The sequence below is a fragment of the Rhipicephalus microplus genome, chromosome X (genome assembly GCF_043290135.1).
Source record: "Rhipicephalus microplus isolate Deutch F79 chromosome X, USDA_Rmic, whole genome shotgun sequence".
Classification (NCBI taxonomy): domain Eukaryota; kingdom Metazoa; phylum Arthropoda; class Arachnida; order Ixodida; family Ixodidae; genus Rhipicephalus; species Rhipicephalus microplus.
In genome coordinates this window covers 217,128,087-217,152,422 of record NC_134710.1, presented here as the reverse complement: position 1 = coordinate 217,152,422, position 24,336 = coordinate 217,128,087, and the positions used below count along the sequence as shown (strand labels likewise).

The 24,336-nt window shown below is 42.0% G+C and overlaps 1 protein-coding gene across 3 annotated transcripts in view; it reads left to right on the top strand.

Moving 5' to 3' along the window:
• Positions 1–20,762, top strand: part of Nulp1 (Nuclear localized protein 1) — a 113,454-nt gene extending 92,692 nt beyond the window's left edge. For all 3 annotated transcript variants that reach the window (XM_037435582.2, XM_037435580.2, XM_037435581.2), the window contains exons 15-16: positions 969–18,464; positions 19,423–20,762. In XM_037435582.2, coding sequence (XP_037291479.1) covers positions 969–1,190 — 222 coding nt within the window. In that variant the 3' untranslated portion in view covers positions 1,191–18,464; positions 19,423–20,762. The remainder of the gene's footprint in view (positions 1–968; positions 18,465–19,422) is intronic.
• The last annotated feature ends 3,574 nt before the right edge of the window (positions 20,763–24,336 follow it).

Here is a 24,336-nt window from a genome sequence, read left to right as displayed (position 1 = left end):
CAACTACAGATGGAAAGAAAGAAAGATAAAAAAATAAAGAGGGAGAGAGAAAAAATGGTAGAAAAACATACTCACACAAGACAAAGATAGGGGAAAAAAGGGTGAGAAAGAGAAAGCATAGCAACGTATAGCAAAGGTAGGGAAAGAGAGAGGTGAGAGGGTAAAAGCCTAGCCAAGCTAGGACCAACTAGGTGCCCAACTGTTTTGTGACCCAGCTTTGCGTGACTTATTACAAGCCGTGCTAATTTGCTCACTTATTAGTTCCTTCTGCCTCTTTTCAGCAAGCTTTCATGAGGCCTTATATAAATATAGTGTCTTCTGAAGTTGTCACTTATCATTTTCTGGAGAAAAAAAAAGTTTGCATCCTTTGTCTTTCACGTTTTTACCTGACATGAACACTTGCAATTTTTTTGTCGCTTGTGTCCTCGTTATTTGTGCTCTTTAATTGGCATTTTATTGTGGGCACTTTGGTTAGTTTGTGCATGCAGTTTAATAGTGTCATTCAGCTGTTTTAAACTTTTCTGGTGTAGAGGTCTGCTATCTGTTTTTTGATTGATCTTTAATACAGCTGGTGCATATGCTGTTGTACGTTTCACATGCGTATCTCTGATATTCAGTTGTTAGCCTTCAGAAAGAAGTGGGAAGGCTAGCTTAGAGTGTAATTTTTATAAGTATTGATTGTTTATCCATTTGTTGACCTATTGGAATAGGAATGGGCACTGCATTAATATTATTAATGTTACTTTCTTTTCCCTTTCTATCTAGGTGAACTTTGTGTGACCATTTGGTCTATTAAAGATTCAGTAAAGGGCTATGTTTGCTTTGGGATGTAGACAGGCGTTCTGGGGCACTTTCAAAGCAATGTTAGCATCCCCTTGGGTCGAATCAGTTAAGTAAGTCATGGAAGACATTGAGCTCTATGCATTAGATCATATCAACTTGTTAATGTTAAATTGCTCTCGTTTCAGCCACAAGAGATGGCGGGCATTGACGTGCGGAATCCAATGGCACTGGTGGAGCCTGAGGCAGCTGAACACGGTGCAGCAGGTGCTGCGGGGGCAGTCAGGGCCAATGGCGATGAGGGGGACCTGCACCGAAGTGTCACGTCGCTGCTGGAGGCCATGCGTGACCTCCTCAGCCACATCAACCTGTCCTCGGATGTGGACAGCGATGATGAGCATGAGGACTAATAAGCAGTATTGGCAGGACTGCTCAGAAATTCTCGTCTGTCTTTTCTTCATCTTCTCCTCTTATCTCTCTCTTCTTTTCATTTCTTTTTTACTATTATTATTATTAAATTTGTCATGGCTGCACAGGTCTGGCTGACCTGTGCAGAAGGCTTATTTGTAGTAACACTCATTGTTGGGCTAGTTGGTGCATTGCATCAGGAAAAATTGCAGCCAATAAAATAGCGAACACAGGAAACGAAGAAAAAGACATGAAAGCTAGACTACTAATTGGCTAAACTATCAATTGTAGTCTAGCCACTTTCCTTTCCCCTTCTTTATTTTTTTGTTCATTATTTATTGGCTGGAAATTTTTTCTGGTGCTTTTTATAAATCGGACTGGCTGATGAGACAGAAGCTTGCAAAACTGTCTACAAGAAACCATATTGGGCCAAACAAACTTGTAGCTAACTTTTATGATGGATGTCAGTTTTCATATTGTGTAGGGATGGGCGAATAGTGGATTTGACGTTCGAAGCGAATAATGATTTGGTCGAATAATTTCGAATCGGATAGTTCGAATAGTGTGCATCACATATTATAAAGAAAAATTGGCATTTTTTCATGGCCCGACTAATTTACACAATTTTTTTAATGGAATTAGAACTCATGTAGGCACAGCATTTTGTGAAATTGAAAATTCTTAATAGTTGAATTTTATTCACAAATCTCACTTTTTTTTACTGCACTCGCAAGTTTTCATGCAAAAATACCAGCTGCTCCACATGGTCTGGGAGCAGCAGTTCCCGCCGGCTTGTGACAACATTCCCTGCTGTTGAAAACAGCCTCTCACTCCTTGGCCAGTGCTGGGTACAGTCGGCTGCCATGGGTCTTCCACCAATCCAAAGGGTTTTCTGACCGGGGAAGCACAGGGGCACCCAAGTATTCTGCCACTTGAGAAGGGACACTTTCGTGCGCGTTGTCTTGCAGTACATTAGAGGTTAATGAAGAAAAAACACTCCAAAGAGTGTTAGCTGGGGGCTTCTCCATGGCTGGGCAGACAGGTGCGTGGGAACATTCGTTTTGGGCTGGCATTAGCTCATTTGCTGCAGCTGCAAGTGCGGCTTTTGCCCACTTTTTTTGACTGTCTTCAGTGTAGCAAATGTCTTTGTAGCGAGGGTCAACTAGCATTGCATTTGCCGGCACATTTGCCATTTTCAAGCCAGGGAACCTTGTGGCAAGACTGCGCAGAAGGCTCCTTGCAAACGATGCTGCTTCCTCGCCTTGAGACGCATGCTTATGTACCACCACTTGCGCACAATGCACGAGAGGTATATATCACTTGGGAAAGTGTGGGATAGCGGTCCGCGCACAGCTCTGTCGTTGTTTGGTCCAGAGGCTGCAACACTTTTACAGCCGCAGCCATTAATTTCCATTCTCTGGAGCTTAAGTTGTCCACATCCGAATCGCAAAGTTCAACTGAAATTGGGGCACGAAGTTCGACGAGTCTCTCCATCATGGCAAACTCGCTGTTCCAGCGTGTGGGAACGTCTTGAATCACTTCATGCTGGACCATGTGCATGTCCTTTTGTATGTCCATAAGCCGTGCACGTGCGCTTCTTTTGTAGCGACCTACAATCGATCGACACTTCGCACAAAGCTGGGAAAAACTTGCCACTTCTCTTTTGGCGTCATTTATGCACAGCTGCAGGGTATGTGCAAAGCAGAGTCCTGACCAGTTGGATTTGGCAACAGCTGATACGAAGTTCCTGCCGTTGTCGGTAATGACAAAAGTCGGGATGTTGTCAGGCAGACTCCACTCTTCAATCACGTCTCGGAGAAACTGAACTATATTTTCTCCAGTATGCTCCTGCGGCATTGGTTTGCAGGCGAGGGCATAAGCGTGCTGCCTAAAGTCGCGATCCATCATGTGGGCCGTAGCACACACGTAGCTGTCGCCCGCCCTCGATGTCCACCCATCCGTTGTTAATGCGAAGCACTCAGCACCATCGTCGTCAAATACGGCCCTAATGTACTTCTTCAGTTCATTTTTTTTTTTGGCCGCGTACAAATCCGGAATGACCGTTCGTGAAAAGGTCATTCGCGACGGAACGACGTACTCTGGAACTGCACATCCCATCATCTCGATGAAGCTCGGTTCCTCGACCACGCTGTATGGCTGCAGGCAATGAACGCTGCAATCTTCTTAGTCATCTCTTGCGCTTTTACCGATGACGGCTGAAGTGTAGGCTTAAACAAGCTGGTAACGGTCAGCTGCGATGACAGCCCCTTTGGTTCACTTTTCATTTTCGGAAAACTGTAAAGCTGATGCAATTCCGAGTACTCTTTGTACTTGCCTGGGTGTCTCTTCAAGTGGGTGACAAGCGTCGTCGTGGTACCAGTAGGCGTCTTCAAAACAACTCCGCACGTCTCGCACTGCGCATCGCTTCCAGCAGGCACTTTCAGGAAAAAGCCCCATATCGGATTCGTGTACGCGCGCTTACAGGACACGGGCGCGGTCGACACCATCTTCAACTGTGGAGGCAGCGGTTACCGAGGGCGAGATAAGCCAACACGTGTAAGCGCGGCTGAAGCTCGAGGAACACAAAGGTAAAAAGAAAGCAAAAACATTATGTCTACAGCAATGCGGGGCAGCTTAAGCGCGAGACATGCGTGCGATTTTCCGTGCGATGCGGCGTGCGACGTTTTGGGACACACGGGGGCGAAGAAGCTATCAGCGGCAGGCTCCACTCCCCTGCGGCGCCTCGGCATGCAGGGTCGAACGACTTGGTATCCTCGTAATGAGGCTCAAAACAAACAACATTACACAGCCACGTGTTGTTCCCCCCCAAAATAATTAATAAATCGCATTCGTAAACGACAAGCACGTCCTAATCACGGCAACAGCTGATTATTCACGACTCCGACAGGTAGGCCTAGCATCGCGGGCGCCGGCCGTCGCCTACGCCGTTCACACGCGAGCTCATCGTCGAGCGCTTGTTTTTGACAGCACTATCAAACATTGCGCTCGTATGTAATGCGTTAGCATACATTATTACTTTATGCCATCGATGTGAAGAGCAAAGGTGGAAGCGAAGCGAGCCAGCGCAGAGACGCCGGGAGCTGTGTTTACCAGCGAAATGACCTTGCATCGCTGCTCACGATCTCCGATCTCCCTAGCGGTTTCAAAACGGGCGTTGTCGTGCAGAAAAGGCACACTTCAAGCATCACTTTATTCAATGCGGAATAACATCACGTCACTAGGGAAACAAACGTACTCGATGTTTGTCACGCCGCCGCAGTCGGCGATGTCAGCAATCCACGCTCGCACCGCTCCATCGACTTGCCTGGAGCCTTGGAACACGGGTGATGGGAGAAGTGATTCTTATAAAGAGAAAGGAAGAGAAAAGTGAGCCCCGTTATTGTCTGCTTCAGTGAGCGACATCGCCGCAGTAGCTCACGAGGGATGGGGGTGAAGAGGGATAAAAAGGATAGGAGTAAAGATGTAGGAAAGCGGAAGGAGAAGAGAGGAAGAGACGTGAGGTCGTAAGCCAGAGCGAGCGAGGACAAACTGAGGGGATAGACGAGATGGGAAAGATGGGAGCACGGGTGATGGGAGCGGCGACAGGGAGATGGCGCCACTAGCATCGTGACGCCACTCGTATGCTCGCGCTGTGATTGGCTGCTGCCATGCGGCGGTGCGATGCTGCGACGAAAATATCTGGCCAGTTTGATGCTCGCCGCACCGGCTATGCGGCGGTGCGACGCGAGGATACGTCACGAAACGTCACCACTCCGGCAGTCGCATCGTTGCGCCGCACGCCGAATCGCAGAGAAAATCGCACGTATGTTTCGCGCTTTACGCAATGAGCTTATGGGTGACGGTTGCCGTGATGACGCATTTCCGGCTCCTCAATGCATGGCCTTGGAGATTAACAAATGTATGGCCATGACGTGTAAAGCATAGCCTCAGAGAATAATGACGCATTTCCGGCTCCCCAATGCATAGCCTTGGAGATAAACAAATGTATGGCCATGACGTGTAAAGCATAGCCTCAGAGTTTTGTATTTGTACCAATCGTCCGTGGTTTTTGCGGCCTATTCAAAAGCGCCGAATAATTCGAAAATACCGAATACTTGAATTCGTATCGAAGCGAATAACGAATAGGGCAGAATTCGATCGAATATTCGCAACACCGAATATTTGCCCATCCCTAATATTGTGTACATTGCCCAGGTTGTTCGCTTTGTGCTTTACCAGTAAAATGCATTGCTTAATTTTTGTCAGTTTTTTCAGCAGTTGCCTTTTTAGGTGCTGTACGTTTAAATTGTGGTGCTTTGATTTGTTGCACCCAAATCAGCCTTTTACCTTTCGATTGTAAAATTTGCTTAAGGCTGCCAGGTATGGGTGGCCATGATGTTGCTTTTTTTATGTTGCTGTTATGTGAAGTAACAACATTTCTTTGAACAGGATGTGCATGTGTTCTCTATTCGCCTTTGTGACAAACTCTTGGCCTGCTTTCTCTCTTCTACATCTGACCTTTCTTCTTCTACTTCTTTTTCTTTTTTTATCAAAAAGATAATTATTCACCTATATCTTTTGCTAGGTTATTTATTTTCTTAAAACATCGTTTATTTTTTTTTTTAGTGGCTGCAAGTACTCGGACCAACTTTTATTCATTACAGCTATGTTTCACAGAGTTTATATGTTTTTAAGGCGATGGCCTACAAGTTAGTGGCATCGTTTTGAACGTTACACCAATTAGAAAAGAACAGGTGATGCCTTTGAGCAAGAAGCTTTGTTGTGAATGTCACCAGTTTTAAGGAAACATAGTTATCTATCGAAAAGATTGCTTCAAGTGAAACTTCTTTTGTCCTTTTACTGAACCTTGTGCTCTCCTCAGCTTAGAACACTGTTCACTTCTGTCGAGGTACTTACTTTCACAGAAGTTTTTGCAGGAAGCATTTCTAATTTTTTATAAAGGGCCTTATATATTGTGTTCTGTCAAAGCATATTATTCATATTGTGTTGCGAATGCATTATCAGTACATCTGATATTTATGTAAATGACTGTGTACAACTGTAGTAGCTGTTTTCTGGTAATTTGCATGTTTTGATTTTCTTGTGGTTCTTAGCTCAACTACAACTATCTCCTCATAACATTTGTGCATTTGGCCAAATGTTCAAGGCCTGTGTCGACGTAATTGTATATAGATATGTTCATATTTTAAATGTATTGTGTATGCATGGTGACTGTTATAGTCATACCCCTGCTACACGTGCATGTTTTGATTTTCTTGTGGTTCTTAGCTCAATAGACCTTTTTCAAGCAATCCCACAACCCCCTGTGGGCGTGCCGAACACTATGGGAAAAGTTGGTACGCCGAGAGAACTGGCCCTTCCTCTGCCTGCTGCTCGTTGGTGCCGTGCGAGCACAAAACGAAAAGAACATGCTACCACTAGTTGAATAGGGTCAGAACGTGGACCTGCATGTATATCTACGCATGAAATGTGAAATGAATAACGCAGTCAGTCTAGGTATCACTGTGCAGGTGTACATTGAACGTAGAAGATGAGTCACATGAGAGTTGTTGCGCACCAATACATGTGGTCAAAATATGCTATCGTGAGGAATGTGAGCTGGAACACTGAATTCATAGTTATTCTAGGATGATCTGCACATACAGTGCTATGGCTTTTAATATCATTGCGGTTTGATTGTGCCGTTAACACAAGACTGCAGAGAAGTGTTACAGCTATAGAATTTTTTTAATTTTTATGGACAAGTCCTGCGCCTAAAAAAAGAAAAGTAAACACACTCTAAACCTGTTTAAAGACGAAGGGGTGGACCTAGAATTCACATGCGAGATACCTTGCTCTGATAATTTGCAGTATCCTATAAGATGCTTAAGTGTCTCTGCGGAGCATGTTTTCTGGCAGTATATTCCGCATTGAGTGATACAACTATTGAATTTGGCATCGGTGCATTCAAATATTGTTAAACAAGGAATAATAATGTCGTACCTACGCGCTGCGAAGAAAAAAACAAACAAAACTTGGGCACATTCTATGAGCAATAGTTTCCAGCTGCAATAAGGCGCGATGTCATGCCTACATCATATTGCATTGGTTTGTGAACAGCTCGTTCACACTGCAAACAAAGATTGATTCGGACAAATTTCACCCACGAAGAAACTAGGAATATTAGTTATTCTATGCATACGTTCTGCACAGTCTGAAAGATGGGAAGCGGTACAAGGTGAGGGTTTGTGTTTTCTGCACCATATGCTTAGTAATGTTTCTGTTGTAGAGCGCGAAAGGTGGCAGGGGTCTGCAGTGGGCAGAGAAAAGTACTGTGAGGTGCAGGCCAACTGTTCTTTCAATTATTGTGCAAGAGTTGCTAACCGAATTCCTCTTCTGTTCACATATATACATCGGTCAGACTGGCTGATGTATCAACACGCATCTCAGAGAACATCAAAATTCATTGAATGAAGCCATCTCACCTAAGCTTGCATTTTAAGTCATGAAAATGCAATTTCATCTTTGAAGGCCTGGTAATCTTGCACAGCCACCCTCACGAAACCACGCGAGAAATCTCAGTGATATATCATAAGACCACCACACCTTGTTTAAGTCCATTAGCCTTTGATATCGCTACAACACAGTAAACTTTATTTTATTAATCAACTACAAACATGCACCTTGGTTGTTAGTCTTTTTTTTCCTCTTATGTTATTTTCTTATGTTTGTTAATCGTTAAACTAATACCAAATGCAAATCGATGTCATTTTCCCGTAAACGCACCACTGTTCATCATACATACTTTATCAATTCACTTCCTCTCGATTCGGCTTCGTCATACAAGTATCTCGGAGTGCACATGTACCCATCTCTTTCATTTGCACCGCACGTACAGTCCATCTGCTCAGACGCTCTGCGTACGCTTGGTTTTCTGCGCCGTAACCTCAAATCAGCATCTCCTGACGTTAAAAAACTAGCATACTTAACATACGTACGGCCAAAGCTCGAATACGCATCGTCCATTTGGAATCCATCCCAGGCATACCTCGTTAGCGAACTAGAAGCAGTTCAAAACCGCGCTGCAAGCTTTATAACCTCACAGTACTCCAGAGAAATCAGCGTCACCGCCCTAAAACAATCAATTGAACTGCCATCACTCGCGTCGCGCCGCCTCATCTTGCGCCTATGCCTCCTCCACAGTTTCTTTTTCCGACCCCAATCAAGACACGAACTTTTACAGCCCCCAAACAGAACTTCTTCCCGCGTTAACCATTCAAACCCCATTGCACGAATCAATGGCCGTACATCCGCAATGAACGACTCCTTTTTCCCCCAAGCAATAACACTTTGGAATCACCTTCCCGATACTATTGTTGCCACACCTGACCGCACATCATTCCGCGCAAAATTGGAATCCCACTTTGATTCCACCCATTAACTCGTGGCTGTAAATATATTCTACCAATGTACTGTATGTATAATTTGCTTGTGCCTAGTTATTTGTACTCTAATTCCCAGCCAAAGCGTTTCTTTTGTGTGTTCTTTGATTCATTTTTGTTGTCATTTTTGACCAAACTACCATATTAGAACTGTACTGTTTATAATAATTTGTTCAACTTGAATTATACACATTCACAGCGTATTTTTTGCCCCCCCTTATGTAATGCCCTCGGGCCTTTAAGGATGCAATAAATGAAATGAAATGAAATGAACACGTGCGATAGCCTTTCAGTCGCGAGTGAACGTTGCCGGTGTGCATATTTCATTCCTGGTCGTACTTCTTTCTGTTGCCCTGTACTCTTTATTCAAACCTGCAGTTATAGTGCCAAAGGAAGTTGGTGATGCATATGCTGCGAGCAGCATGTAGTGGTCTAATCAATGTATTTTATTTTACAAAACTGCGCTTATTTTTAAAGCACTCTTCAAGTATCCCAGGACCGTACAATTTATTCGTAAACAGCGTCAAAGGACATTGATTCCTAATACATTCGTGAATTTATGGAGAGTGCTTGCACCTTTTCGGCAATGAAGTTGTACTGTTTTTTTATTTACGCCGAAGGCGAACTGACACTAAAGGATAATACAGTAATAATTAACTGACGCTTCTGAGCCGCTCAGCTGGTTGACTTGGGGACAACTGCAAATTTTAGGCAGGCCATCGCACCCAAACACTGCGGTTTGTGAGTGATTCTTGCAGTAATATATCACACCTTGCCGAGTTAACTTAATCAGAGAAGTGCTGGCCCGATGCAAACAAACGCAAAGTTGAAGCGTGAGGGCTGCACGCTCATCGCGGGGGCTGCTGCAGCATACTAACTGTTCCCATAAGCGCTTGCGCGCCCGTTTGTGGTGCTAGTGTGCTTGAAAAAGGTCTATTTACTGAACCATGTGCTGTCCTTAGCTTTAGAACACTTCACTTTTCTCGAGGCGCTTACTTTCACGGAAGTTTTTGCTGGAAGCACTTTGAATTTTTTATAAAGGGCCTTATATTTTGTATTCTGTCAAACCATATTGTGTTGTGAATGCATTGTCAGTACAGTACATCTGATATTTATGTAAATGATTGTGTACAACTGTAGTAGCTGTTTTGCTGGTAATTTTGCGTGTTTTGATTTTCTTGTGGTTCTTATCTCAATTGCAACTATCCCCTCATAACATTTGTGCACTTAGCCAAATGTTCAAGGCCTGTGTCGACGTAAATGTAAATAGATATGTTCATGTTTTAAATGTAATGTATATGTATGGTGACTGTTATAATTATGTCCCTGTCACACGTGGCAACTTAAGTGCACTTCGAGCAAGTGTACCTATGGTCACGAAGTGCCATTTTGGCAGTTCGCTGCTACACGATAAAGCGAAGTGTACTTTGGAAATGATGGTAGTAGCAATTGACAAATTTGTAGCACAATGTATATTGGTTATTTTTGCCCCTGTGTCTCATCATCAGACCACGTTGTCTTCATGGAAGTAGCACCTGTGTGCAAGTGTGCCGGGAAGTATGCAGTGCGATGAACGCAGCCATTGCACAGCATGTACTGCTGCATCCTCCTTGCGGATATCACTACAAACTGCCCGATGGTGAGAGTAGCGAGGTTTTTAGTTGTAATTTATAACTTGTCTTAATAGATAGCAGTATTCCTCATAACAAAAACAATGGTTTTAAAGTAGTATGAACGCCGCTTTAGGCAACAGTATATTTCTGTACGAGCCACTGGTACCGAGACTACATACTTTGTCGCAGCCATCGCGGTGAAGCGAGGTTGAAGAACACACTTGCCGGCAAGTGTACTTTGCAGAGAGTGACACTAAACTTTCTCATGTGACAGCGCACAAATGACACTCACGACGAAGTGTACTCGCTCAGAGTGCACTTATGATGCCACGTGTGACAGAAGGACTGGTCTTGCTCGCTGGTAAGTGCAGACAAAAGTCTCTTGGTGCCCTTGATACCATTCACTTTTCAAGCCTGTCTTAAATGCTGAGCATTTAGTGTGAACACATGCAGGTAGCCAAGGGTACCAATATGGGTTTGTTGGTTTATCGCAAACTAGCTTGTAGCATAGCCTTTGTGTTCATTTAGTACTTCTTGTCTCTGTGTGTTTCCGCACTATGCTATAATGCAGGTATCAGCGTGCAAGTGAGTTCTTTTGTAATATGATTTACATCGCTTGGTATTGGTACCTTTTATTAGGTAATTGACATCAGCTCAAATACATTATCTGTGGAACATTTTCTTTGATGGTCTTTAACAATATTTCAGTATGGGAAGTATAGATTAAAAAGAGATGTAGAGTAGCCAGAAGTCGGAGAAATCTTGCCAGTTTTCGCATATCTTAGTTTCTGCCAGTAACATAAGGTACTTGCTTTGAGCCATAGTGAACCGCAAGTTACTTTTTAGTTCACAATGGGACATAGGCACAAAGAACTTGCCTCTTGACCTGCTTCGAACAAGGACTATAAACCTACATAGTTCAGCAAGTGTCCTTCATTTGCCTAGTAAGGAAAGAAAAAAAAGTGAAAAATGCTATTGCAATAACAATATTAGAGTGTGAAAATGTAAGAACACTTTTCTTAACCTTACCGTCTTCTTTATTCACTCCTACAGAGCTTTCTGAGCAATATGCAAGGTTAATCTCAATGATGTTATAGCAACATTAGTGCTGTAAAAGTTGTTTTTCTGCTACATTTTTAAACAGTTACGTGAAACTACAGATGAAAACTGCATAGAGTCATAGGCAATAATAATCCCACCGGGGTTTTGGCCCTGTGATAAGAAAATTGAGCTAGTATTGCATCTTTGGCCTAAGCAGCAAAGCAGTCAGCACTGAGCTTTCATCTTTGTGAAATATTAGTGCTGTGGCACTGTTATTTTGCCATGGTAATTTTAGTTGGCATGATGCTTTTTGCCCATGTACTTGCACAGTTAAACTGGCATGGCCCAAACGTACTTAGCCTGCTAGGAATCTGCAGCCGGAGCAATGTTCGTGAACAGCAATTTGAAGTGCAACGTCCTTCATTTTATGCAGCTCTGTGTTGCTCCTTTGGCAAAAATTCATGTGTGCCCACTAAGCTACAGTTGTGAGAGATAGTACAAGAGCAGGTTGTGCCTTAGAAACACTGTTTTTATTCTCCACAGCTGTCACACTGCTGTTTGCAAAGTGGTCTTACACCAGCACAGGCCAGGATATTAATCTCTACAAAAACAAGCACACGCAAATTGTGTTTGGTAGAACGTGCTTTTTTGCACATTTTGCTGGCATAAAATAATGCCAAGACATCTAATATGCATAGGATAGATGTTGGGTTTTCATATTGGGCCATATCAAGCACAAGTGCTCATATTTTTACAGCTGAGGCTGTTGCCATTGTATTTCTGTCAGCAGCTACGGTATGTTTAGATGGAACAAGCTTTAAGATATTGTATGTGCACGTTGTCTTTCAGGAAGCTATGAAGACCAGCTACCATGTAACGCCATGTTTATCTGCTTGTGCTCTTCTCATTATAGAGGTTCGCAGGACTGGACGATAAGTTAATCTCTTATTAACACTAGAAGAACTGCATAACCAAAGTTTATCAGCGGCAGCATGAAATTCCTGTAGTTTCGTATATGTAACTTTATCAATTGATGAAAAGATTGCCTCTTTTATGTTTTATTGCTTCACAAAATTGCATACTTGCATCCTCTTCCTTCCCACCATTCTCCATTTCTACATCAACTGGATGTTATTTGTCAAATTGAGGCTCATTAAACTGCAATGGCTGAAATTACTAAGAAGTGGTTGTCGAGATTTTTAGGCTGATAAAATCATGGTTGTGGGCACCATTGCAGAAATGTCTCCCACCTGTGGTTTCTCGTGCTTTCTTTGTCTTTTGCAGTGTGGAAGAGTAGTGCCGCTTTTCTATGGGGTTCGCAGTGCTTGTCTTGCTGTTGTCAGCTACATTATAATACAGTTACATGCACCTGCTTTTTTTAATACATTTTTTTGTTACACTATACAGTCCACATTATGCAAGAAATTATTTGTATTGCAATCTTTCAGTATGCCTATTTCTGTGGCTCTTTGCAGCCCATTTTTGTTATGTGCCTATCCACTATTGCTGATGGGCTTTAGCATGAATCGCACATACTGCATCTGCGCCATTGGCGTGCTGTTGGTTCTCACAGAGAATTCATGTTTCAGCAGGAAAGCAGCCTACAACTAGTTAGTGCATTGTGTGTTGATACTTTCAAAGGGAGTGCGGACGGTGTCATTCACTACTAGGCAATGTGCAGTGGTGCTGTGGAAATTGACTGCTTTCATGTATCCTTGTATCTAGTAAAATTTTGGCACCAACAGTACATGTTAACTGGGCTCACAAATGTTGCAGTCACAAGAATTATCGAAGTTCTCTCAACACCCACACCCGTGATCATGCGCAACAGTGTACTTAAAATGTTGTACACAAGCTTAACAATTGTCAATAAAAAATGGGCTGTGAGTCATCAGGTCTAGGTTTTTGTATTCAAGAAAGTCGTAAGAAGACATTTAAGGGTGTCACCACTTTTCATGAGGGCACTTGTTCATGATTTGAAAATTACTCTAACGGGGCTATTTTTAGAGCTTCAAAGGCCCATGTGTACTAGACAAAAAAAAAGATGAAAATTAAGTATTTATATTCAGCATTGCACCAACTGTCATAGCTTTTAAATGGAGCACAACAGGTGGTGATTTGGTATCACTGTAGTAAAATAAATTTAAACTTGTAATATAAATGCTTGTAGTTTGTATATTTGCTATCTAATTAGTGGGAGCAGCAGCATGGCCTAAGAGGTAAAAAAGTATAGTTTTAACTAAAGCATTTTAACATTATAAGCATGATTATTCATCTTTACTGCTTTTCAGTGCACTGCCTAACATGCAGGTTAAGTGCTGTATTTTGGTATGTTTTTTAGACATTGTAAAGGGGTCCTGCAACAGTTCTTCAGCATGGTCAGAAGGTGCTGTCAATTGGTACTTGAGGCTACCAGTAACACAAATGAAGCATTACGGCACGGACATTGCCTGGAACTTGTGTTTAATTCCCAAAGTTCATTTGTTCAGAGAAATCGTTTCCTCTTCTCTGAACAAATGATGCTCGACATAAACCTAAATGACTGTACCCAAAGTACACGGCCATTGGCTGATTTGAGCATTATGAGCTGTGAAGTTACCATAGCCACCGCAAGATACTGCCACATGCCTACGCATGCATTCGCAATCACGCTGAAAGAAAGGTGCGTGTTCGAAGAAAAACACCCAAGTGCTCAAGGTCATGACACATGCTGCTGAAGAGATGCATCTTCTTGCCCTTGTGTTGTTAAGCTTCAGCGTGCCTGCTAGTGAGAACAGAAGGAGAAATAACTAGACATGTGCGACAAATCTCTGTAACTGCACCCATACTTGGTGGATTCGTAAAACATTTTACGGCAGTTTATTCATAAGGTAATAAGCTGTTTTGAAGTCAATAAATGATTATTAAGAAAAGTGGTGTAGGACCTCTTTAAAACTCTGCATTTTCAAGTTAATATATTGCTGCAGGTAGTCTTCACATTTTAAGTGATCATTTTTATTGAGCCTAGTGGTTTTATTTCATTTTCAAATTCACTAATTTTTCTGATCATGCAACTTGTTATTGAAAACTAAAGATGTTTTGAATACACTGAATAATAAAACTTTATGAAGGTGTCATACATGGTACAATGCCATAGGGCAATGTATAATACAAATACAATACAAATAAAAAAACCACCATGAGTATGCATTCATATTGGTAAACTCATCCAGATCATCCACCACTGTGACCACCACGCAACGACTTCAAAGAAACCTGGCTGTGGCATTCACATCCTGTTTTTGTTGCAGTGGTGTGTGTACACGACCTTGATTGGCAGGCCGCTTGCAACAGTGCACTTGTTGGCTCGCAGCTGCAACCCCTTTGATTGGTGTCTTAGCTGTGCTAAATCTGCTTTCACTGGCCCTTTACAGTTGACATTTCATACCAGAGAAAACTTCTGTGTACGTTTTTCTTTTTTCTTTGTGCTCAGGCTGAAAATATTCAAACCCATGTGGGAAGAGGGAGCATGTGAAGTTTCATTTTAAAAATCATTTTGTTTATAATGAACCTTATGAATAAGTTCCACAGAACTGCATATTCTGGTAGTTCGAAAATTGTACACTACTTTTCTAACCAAGCATCATGAACACACTTCTATTTGCAATGCTTTCTTTAAAATATGGGGCACTTAAAATACCCAAAATCTAAAATTTATACGTTGTTCATTTCCAGAGGTGGTGACATACCTTTTAATGTCTTCTTTAGGCAAAGCTCCTGGACACAAAGCTTACTATTGCAGCTTTTGTTACGAGACTGAACAGTAAAATATTTGCACTCTCCTTTGGGTTTATCAATGAACGAGTGGAACACCCTTCCACACAACATTGCGAATATTGAAGAAATAAATGCTTTCCAGTCAGCCCTACTATCTCACCTTAGTGAGCAGTCCTGCCATACTAGTTGAATTGTTAGATTCCAAGTTTGCGTTTATTCTATGTATATTTTTTGCTAGATTGTACTCTCACATATATTCATTGATTGCTTGTTTTACTCTACTGAACCTTGTATTACTGAACTGAGTTTGCCCCCTTTTTTACATTGTGTTTGTATTATGTTTGCTTGTTATTGCATTTTTTTGTGTGCTTGTTTCTTTTTTATTTGGTTTTCTTAATTCATTGTATTATGTATTGTATTCCCCCCCCCCCCCCCCCTATGTATTGCCCGTTCTCTGGCGCTTGAGGTCAATAAATGAAATGAACTAGTGGGACTAATAGTCTTGCAAGTTGTATAACATGACATGACATTTACAAGGTAGCCATGAGTTTTCTTCAGTGGCCATGCTATGTATTGTATGAGCTGCAACACATATAGGCATTTGTTTCTCTTTTTACCCATATATACAATGTTTGTTTTTGAAAACTCTCAAGGGTGTCGAACTTTCAGTGAGCTTCAAACATGCATTTTTGAATGGGATAATAACTTGTAATAACATCTTTGTCACTAACCATGTGTAAACGTTGCTAAGTCTCATGACTGTACTTTCTATTTTGTATCATTATTATACATATTTTTCCCCCTGGGTGTTATAAGCCCAAGCATTAATTTTATTTGAATGTGCATACATACCTTGTGTATATAACAGGGACTTGTGCATCATGTTTGCCTGTCTGTTTGAGGAGGAATTTCGAAATGTGCTTTTGCACAGAGTGTGTTATAAGCTTTGTGTGGCGTCTAGTCTCTACTATGAGTGCAGTCATGTTTTAACTGCTCACAGCTGCATTATTGTCAGCTGCATTTGTGACTGTAGTGTTAAGTCAACTTAATGTGCACTATGTAACGAATTATACCATGTGCATTGGCTTGAATAAGAGTGAACGTGTATATCATTCCAGCTTAAATGAAGCCTTCCTTATGTTGGGTAATTCTTGATAAAGTTTTGTTTACCATTGCCACAAAAAGAGAAGTCATAAATTATAACCCATTGCATAAAAAAAAACATACAGTTATGCGATATACTGTGAAGGGCCCCTCACCAACCCCCATTGCAAATTCCGGTTCCTCATTGGGAGCAATGAGGCACCATGTGGGGACTGTTTCACCTACAGCATTTGTCTTATTTGTTTCTTTTTCGAAAAGCTGGAAGAAATTAAACTGACCTGTTATCACACGTTCGAGGAGAAGACGCTCTTTTTCTTTGCCTTGAGTAGTGTTGGCAATCGGGATTTCTTTCCTGCCTTCTACACTGGAGCTGAGGGACCAGGTGACATCCATGGTACAAGTCCCACCTCATTCTTTTTCTTTGTTCTATGCCACGTTTGAAGCAAGTCGCAATGCACTTTCTGCTTTGGCTGATTGACTGAAGTCAAATGCCATGGTCAGTAATACTGCATCTTATATAAAACAATTTGTTTGTGTGATCTTTGCTCTTGTTTTAAGCATACCTCTCTCGAAAGGAAATGTGTATGGCCTTTTGTTAAACATTTCAAACTTTTTCATGCCATACTGCCAGTTCACACTTAGCAATGATTGCCACCAATGGTCTAAGTGCCAAATCTTTTTTGCAATGTGTGGTGAGGGGCCTTTCAATGGAGCCTAGTTGGTAAACAAGACAAGGTTAGCCATACACTCTTCTGTTGTATTTAGTTTTCCTGCTCGTGATAGTCGTGATATGGTATCTGTCATTATGTAACTCAAATTAAACTCAAGAGGTGCGAAAGAATGTCTAAGATACATTCCTGAAAATTAAAGCAACTGTGCTTACACTAATTGTAAGTGGTGTAAAACTTCTTGAAGTTTTCAGAACATTTTCATACTTTTTTTTCTATTCCAAATCACCATGATACCAATAGTCACAATTAATTTATATTTTGATTAATTAAGAAAGAGCCTTTCATTTGATCACAAAGAATTTTTTGGGCTACCCAAAGTGGGACTTGAACTTGATACTATAAGCATTAGACCATCGTCGCTTGGTTGAAATGTGTGTAGTGACGTAATGTTGTGCATCTCATTGCAAGTACAGCAATGCAATATAGACTCATCACTTTTTGTGTACAATGTGAGGCGATCCTAGGGTTGCGTGTGCTTGAAAAACGTGCAATTGGAGAATGGCAGTTGCCGAATTTTTTTTAATCTCCGAAAAAATAAACCTTGGGCATCTTACGAAATATGTAGTGCAAATGAGGCACACAAGACAGAAAAGAGACTTGTTTCACCTGTAGAATTCACACTCCAAATTGTGCAATGCAATACCAGGTTGTCTATCAACCTCTTTTTCTGATGCACGTATGTGTTTACATGTGACAAGAAATGACAGGAATTAAGTGACCTCTGCGCATATTTATCAGAAGAATGGCATCAAACTACTTCATGTGTGTAAACATGTACAACAGGGCATACGCGTTGCCTTTGAAGGTCAGAATCGCATGTCATTGTTTATTTTGCACCTTCCAAGTGGCCACATAATTGCATTCTATTTGTGAATAATATTTTGATAAGCATGGATGAATGCACAAGTTTTAGTCGGTATGGAGAATCGGGTCAAAAGAGCATTTCAGAAAAATTTTAACTTTGCAAAACACTTTGACGAAATTTGAAACATAAACAATTTACAAAGAAATAGTCATGGTTAAAAACAGTTGATGAAAAGAATTGGGCTAGTTAACCCTGATGCATTTCTTGTGACATAGTTACTAGCATAAAAAATCGAACATAAGGAACAAGACGGAGTGCTAGACTAGCATTAATATGGAACAAAAGTGCATTCATTCGTGCATCTGTTTTCATATTTATTTAGAATATGGTGGATTCTTTTGACGCCTTCTGTATAAAAATTTATAATTGAATTATAGAGCTCTGTCCTGTGTCAGCTTCTTTTTTTTCTTGTTTGGTTTTTTATGCTGGTAACTATGTTGTTAGTTAAAAACATTTTTATACACTTGTGAAATATATATCTTACACAACTTGTAAAAACTTCTTGCCACCAATGCTTCTTCGACATGTCATAATACCGTATTTACTCGCGTAATCCTCGCACTCGCATAATTCTCGCTCCCCCCACACCGCCCAACAAAAATATTTCGTTTTTTCCTCGAGTAATTATCGCACACCCAAAAACTGCCGCAATAATGTCGTCTGCTCATTCAAATCATTGATGATGATAGCACACACTATCTGGCGCCATCTCTTATGCATCAAGGCATAGCCTCCTATATTTTTTTGTGCCCGCGCATTAGCGCTAAATACATACGCGCCATCCGTCCCTTATAGTTTTGGCGCTCGCCGCCAGATGCCGCACCAATCCCATAATAACAGCAGACGACGCGGCCTATGCACGCTTGCGTTTATGACGGTCTAGAAACCGTCTACATTGCATTGGATTATGCGTATACGTTAAGAAGTGCGCACACACCAAATTTTTAACACAAGCACTGTATGCAGAATGCAATGTGAGCTTTGTTATTTGATTTCGCGCTCAAAGCTTGAGCACTTTTCGAGACAATGGTTTGACATGAAAATCTTTTGCCAAGTCGTGTTTGTCAGTCACACTCGTCGCGAAGTTCAGAAAAAGTGGGCGGAGAAACTCACGAGCACAACCTCCAAAAGTTTTTTATGATGTCCCGGGGTCGAGCACTTGAGTTTGTCACGTTTCTGTAGTATTTGCGCGGCGTTGTCAACGGCAGCCTTCAGTGGCTGATTCATCTTTCTCGCTCTTGCGAGGAAAACTTCCGCGTAATTCTTTAGAGAATTTAGAACCATTACGAGCTCAGTTGACGGATACAGGAGTACACCTGGGTGGATATCTCCACATTCAATCAGAACATGCTCCGCCGTTTCCTTATCTTTCCCGCAGCATGTGCATTGTTCTTCTTCTTTACTGAATCTTGCTTTATAACTACGCGTTCTAAGGCAACCCGATCTCGCTTCAAACAGTAAAGCGCTTCCCCTTGAATTATCGTAAAATGCCTCCCTCCTTATTTCATTTTTGCCCTTTCGGTAGTTACTCAAAGCCGGTTTTTTCTCCATAGCTGCCATCCATTCTCTCGTTTTGCGCCTCGGCGCTCCGCCAGGAGCGCTCGCATCCCATAATAGCTCGGGGGACGGCGCTGAGGGACCGACCGCTCGGGCACAAAGTTATAGAGGAGGCTATGATCAAGGGTTCTATTATTGCACGGAGATTCAATCCAAGCCAAGCCAAAGTGGCCAGTGCGAGTTGTGGCGTGTTTTGTATAGTGTGTCGGTAATCTTGTCACGTTATGAGGCGATACCGAAGCTACACGGCTCATTTCAAGCTGAAAGTGATAGATTGTGCACTAAACAACGGCAACAGGGCCTCCGGTAGGCCCTTCGGAGTCTACGAGTTTTGTGTTCGCTACTGGTGACGGCAGCTGAAAGCCACTAAGACGCGTTGGGCCTTCCGTGTGCTTAAAACTGGTATTGATGGTCAACTTTATTTCTTCTGAAGAAAACTGCAGACGATTTTGTTAAATAGCCATTAACCCAATACTGACGTTCTAGGCTTACCTTTTGAGGGCTCCTGTTGAGCGACAAACGTTACCGCTACGCCCGCAACGCCCACAAGCTTTGCGTTCGGTATTTTAATTCTCGACTATTTCCTTGCACTTTTTGTGTCTCAAATAAAACTTGCCTTGTGTTGAACCTGTGCTTTTATTGTTGAGGTAAGTTTTAATTAGTGCTTCTCAAAGCTTGCTGTTAGTTGCTGGTGTGAGAATCCTGATTTGCGACGACTTTCCCCGTAAGTTTTCCTCGCGTAATTCTCGAACCCCCCAACTTTGCATCGGTTTTCCGCCAGAAAAAAAGTGCGAGGATTATGCGAGTAAATACGGTATATCGAAACCTCTATACACCACTGCAGACATTTTAAAGTTTTCCAGAAGTTTTGTGCTGCGTGGGTGGTTCACTTTTGTTGATGCTGTACTTTTGTTTGGTTATAGAAGTATCGGTCAAATCGACATTTTTTTTTTTACTTTCTGGCCGTAAAGATTTTACTGATAAAAAATAAGTCGTAAGGGATACAATACATTGCCTTGCTATTGTGCTGGATGATCTTTTTTATGACCAGTGGTTAAACAGAACAGTTGTAAGTGAAATTCATGTCTGTTCTATACCGTCATTTTTTGATAATTCTGAAGAATAAATGTCATGATGCACATAATCTTGCAACCTTTACAACCAGAAAGCAAGCGTTTTCCATTTGTACATTGCTGTGGATGTTAGATGTTTGTGGTATCACCATCCTCGGCACTGTACTTTTTTTTTTTTTTGACAGTACTTGTATTTTGTCATAGGTGGAAAATTTTTATTACCATTTTGTGAATCTTGTACACCTGCTGAACAGTTACTCAGATTTGTACCACCTGGTTTTTGTTGACATCGGTGGCACCTACAATACTAATTGCAGTTATCTGCATGAATTTCTTATGTGTTGTTGGTTTGTTAAAAACCAAGAAATAAAAGAATAAAAATTCATGCCTTATTTTGCTGTCAGTATGCCTCCTCCTCAGGGGCGGCGCCAGGATGTTTTTACTGGGGGGGGGGGGGGGGGGGGCAACCACGAAAAGTGAGTTCCTCCGGGGGGGCAAGCTAGCTCTGCTCCTACTAGGTTTTCAATATATGCTTCCGGGCACTTGGGTGGGCATAGGGGGGGCAGGCGAGAATTTTGGGGGGGCTCCAGCCCACCCTTGCCCCCCTCTGGTGCCGCCCCTGCTCCTCCTCTGAAAAATAAGTAATAAGCAAAGTTATATGTATTGTAATTGGTTACTACCAGCTAATTCCAATATTTTGGCACTTTTATTTTTGTACTTTATAACACTCACTGTAATTCATTTATACTTTTTTTGCTAATTTAGTATATGTATAGCCAATTACTCTAGTCACTAGGAGCTGAAACAAGAAATGCAAATGTGACTGATTGAATTTAGATAGAGCGAGAACTGTATTAAACATCTGCAGCTGTGCCACGAGTGGCCTCACAGGCGGCTGCATTTCCGATGGAAGCGGAAATGTTGTAGGCCCGTGTGCTCAGATTTGGGTGCACGTTAAAGAACTCCAGGTGGTCAAAATTTCCAGAGCCCTCCACTACGGCGTCTCTCATAATCATATGGTGGTTTTGGAATGTTAAACCCCACATATCAATCAATCAATCAACGAGTGGCCTCGCAGTTCCAAATGTTTGGATGGGTAAACATAGGCGCTCGGTATTTGTTTCTTCATGCTCTACCAGAGGTTCTGCAACTGACTGAACTAGCATTACCATGACTAAGTAATAATGCCCATTTCACACCAGTATGCGTTTCCAACTTCAATTGCAGGCATGTCATAGCCATGTGAAGGCCGCTCAATGAAAAACACACGGTGTGGCCTGATGCGTGGAGCGGATACTGCATGGCCATGGCCTTCGAGATGGTGGCCGAGCGGCGGGTTTTTCTCCAGCCGTCCCAATTGCACGGAGAGAGCTTGCTCCTAGAGGTGGGCATGGCCCACTCTTTTCTCCGCACCGCGTCGCTCTTACGTATGGTAGAAAAGGCTGTAGCGCTGTTGGGAAAGCTTGCATGTGGCGAGAAAAAATGGTTTTGCGCTTTTATATAACTTCGCACTCAATTGGGAGTGTCGGGTCAAAGTGTACGAGAGACAAGGACAATGTTTGGGCATGTATATTCTCAAATGGGCTTTTGGTGCAGTAGATTTGCGCCGCCCATATTAGAGCTCTTATAATTGCAATGCCTCAGCAAGAGGACGCATGTGCTGAAAACTTGCTGTACTTCGAAGTTTGTAGGCTGTATAGTATGGAGGGTACTGCTGAAGAAAAAAAAAATGATGTCCTGATAAACACGCGAAGTCAGAAGAGTGCCGCGTTCTATGCTCACCGATTACACTCGATTAAAAGGGTTGCTTGCTGCTTTTTATTGTATTGCTGTATCAACAATCCTTCCGTCGCGCTGCAGAAGAAGGATACAGGTAAGAGGGTGTAGGCGACTGGCGTGCGTGCAGACTACGTCTATCTAGACTGAATGTCACCAGTTCGCGCCGCCGTCTTGCTTATAAGAAACAAAACAAGCTGGAAGCACGTTTAGATCATGTGACCGCTTACAGCCAATAGCGGCGGCTCATTTTTTCTATACATCTTTTGAAATATGATCGTTTGAAACACACCGCTGGGATGATTAGATGGATCGATGAATGTATCCTGCTGTGCCCTTAAGATCGGGTGGTGGCTCACGCCATCTAGCCATAAAGTTAGGTACTATCACTATGTGTTTAAGAATTTAATTTCACTCACGCCTTCATTGTAGCCACCAATCAGTTAGCCTCCTCTTGGTTATTTCTACCTGTTTAAAGTCTGTTTTGCCTTCACTGTTCCTAAACCCCAATGCTTTAAAAAATTCTGTGCCATTATTTTGGACTATAGGGTGGAGCCCTTTACAGAACATTATCAAATGCTCAGCAGTTTCCTCCTCCTCTCAACATGCACTATATACCGTGTCTGTGCCTTCGTATTTGGCTCGATACGTCTTAATCCGCAATACTCCCATTCTGACCTCGAATAGCAGAGAACTACCCCAGAATTATTGTAGATCTTTTCTTTTGCAATTTTCTGCTTAAAAGTTCAGTAGGTCTCCAGTAATGATTTTGTAAGCAGCACAATATTCCACATGTCCCTCTCTGTTTCCTTCACCTTCTTCTTAGCTAATGTTTCCTTTTGGCTTGGTATTTTGCTGTTGTCTAAATACTTGCTTGACAATTTGAGTTCACTTTCTCTACTCAGTATCAACATCCTTCATGTACAAGTAGCTCAAAACTTTCCTAGCCCAATGCTTCTTTCCCATTTTTCTCAATAGTTCCTCAAGTTCTATCTTGCTGCTAGCTTCCCTGCACTGAAACGATGTCCATCCCATGTCAACATATACTCCCTGATTTGGGATATTACCATGTGCTCCCAATTCAAGCAAGTCTACCTATGCCACTTTAATTTCCCATCTTGCTTAAACCTCTGATTTCATGCACCAGACCGCATTGCCGAATGTCAAACTTGGGACCATGACACCTTTACAAATCCCTCTCACAATGTCATACCTATTGTAGTACGTTTCACAGTGCCCTATTTCTCATTACAGCTGCATTCCTGTTACCCTTAATCATTACGTATCTTTCGTGCTCCATTAGGTGCTCAGCCCCGCTAGTTATCCATACGCCCAAATATTTGTATTTATCCACTATTTCTAGCTGACTTCCTATATTTTATGCTCACTGCCTTTGTTATCATTAAAAAATCATGATTTCAGATTTTTTCCTATTGAACTTCAAGTTTAACCTATCTCCCTTCATTACCACAGATGTCTATCAATCCCTGCAGGTCTTCCTTGTTGTTGGCTATCAATACTATATCATCTGTATACATCAATGCTGGTAATGACTGTTCAATGTGTTTTCCTTGCTTGGCAAAAGAGAGGCTGAAGCCGAACCGACTCCCCTCTAATTTGGCATCTAGTTCTTGTAGATACAGCATAAGTAACAAAGGTGACAAGAGACATCCTTTTCCACGCCCACATTGTATCTTTATAGAATCAGATACCTGTTCTTCCCATTTTAAAACTACCTTGTTACTTTTATAGATATTCCTTAGTTGTTACTTTTATAGATATTCCTTAGTTGTTACCTTTATAGATATCCTTTAGAAGATTGGTTATTCCATCTTCCACATCTAGTGTGTCCAGTATTCCCCACAAGTCTTCTTGAATCACACTACAGTGCGCTCCCTTAATATCTAGAAATGGCAGCCACAAGGGCCTGTGTTCTTTTTTCGCTATTTCAATACACTGCAACAATGAAAAGAGATTGTCCACCAACCTCCTTCGTTTACGGAACCCATTTTGTAGTTCTCCCAGCCCCCCCCCCCCCCCCTCATTCTCCATCTATGTCTATAGTCTTTACTATCTGCATCACCAGCCTGTAAACTAATGATGCCACTGTTATAGGACAGTAGTTCTTTATATTGGCTTTGTCCCCTTTTCCTTCATAGATCATGCTCATCCTGCTTAGTTTCTACCCAT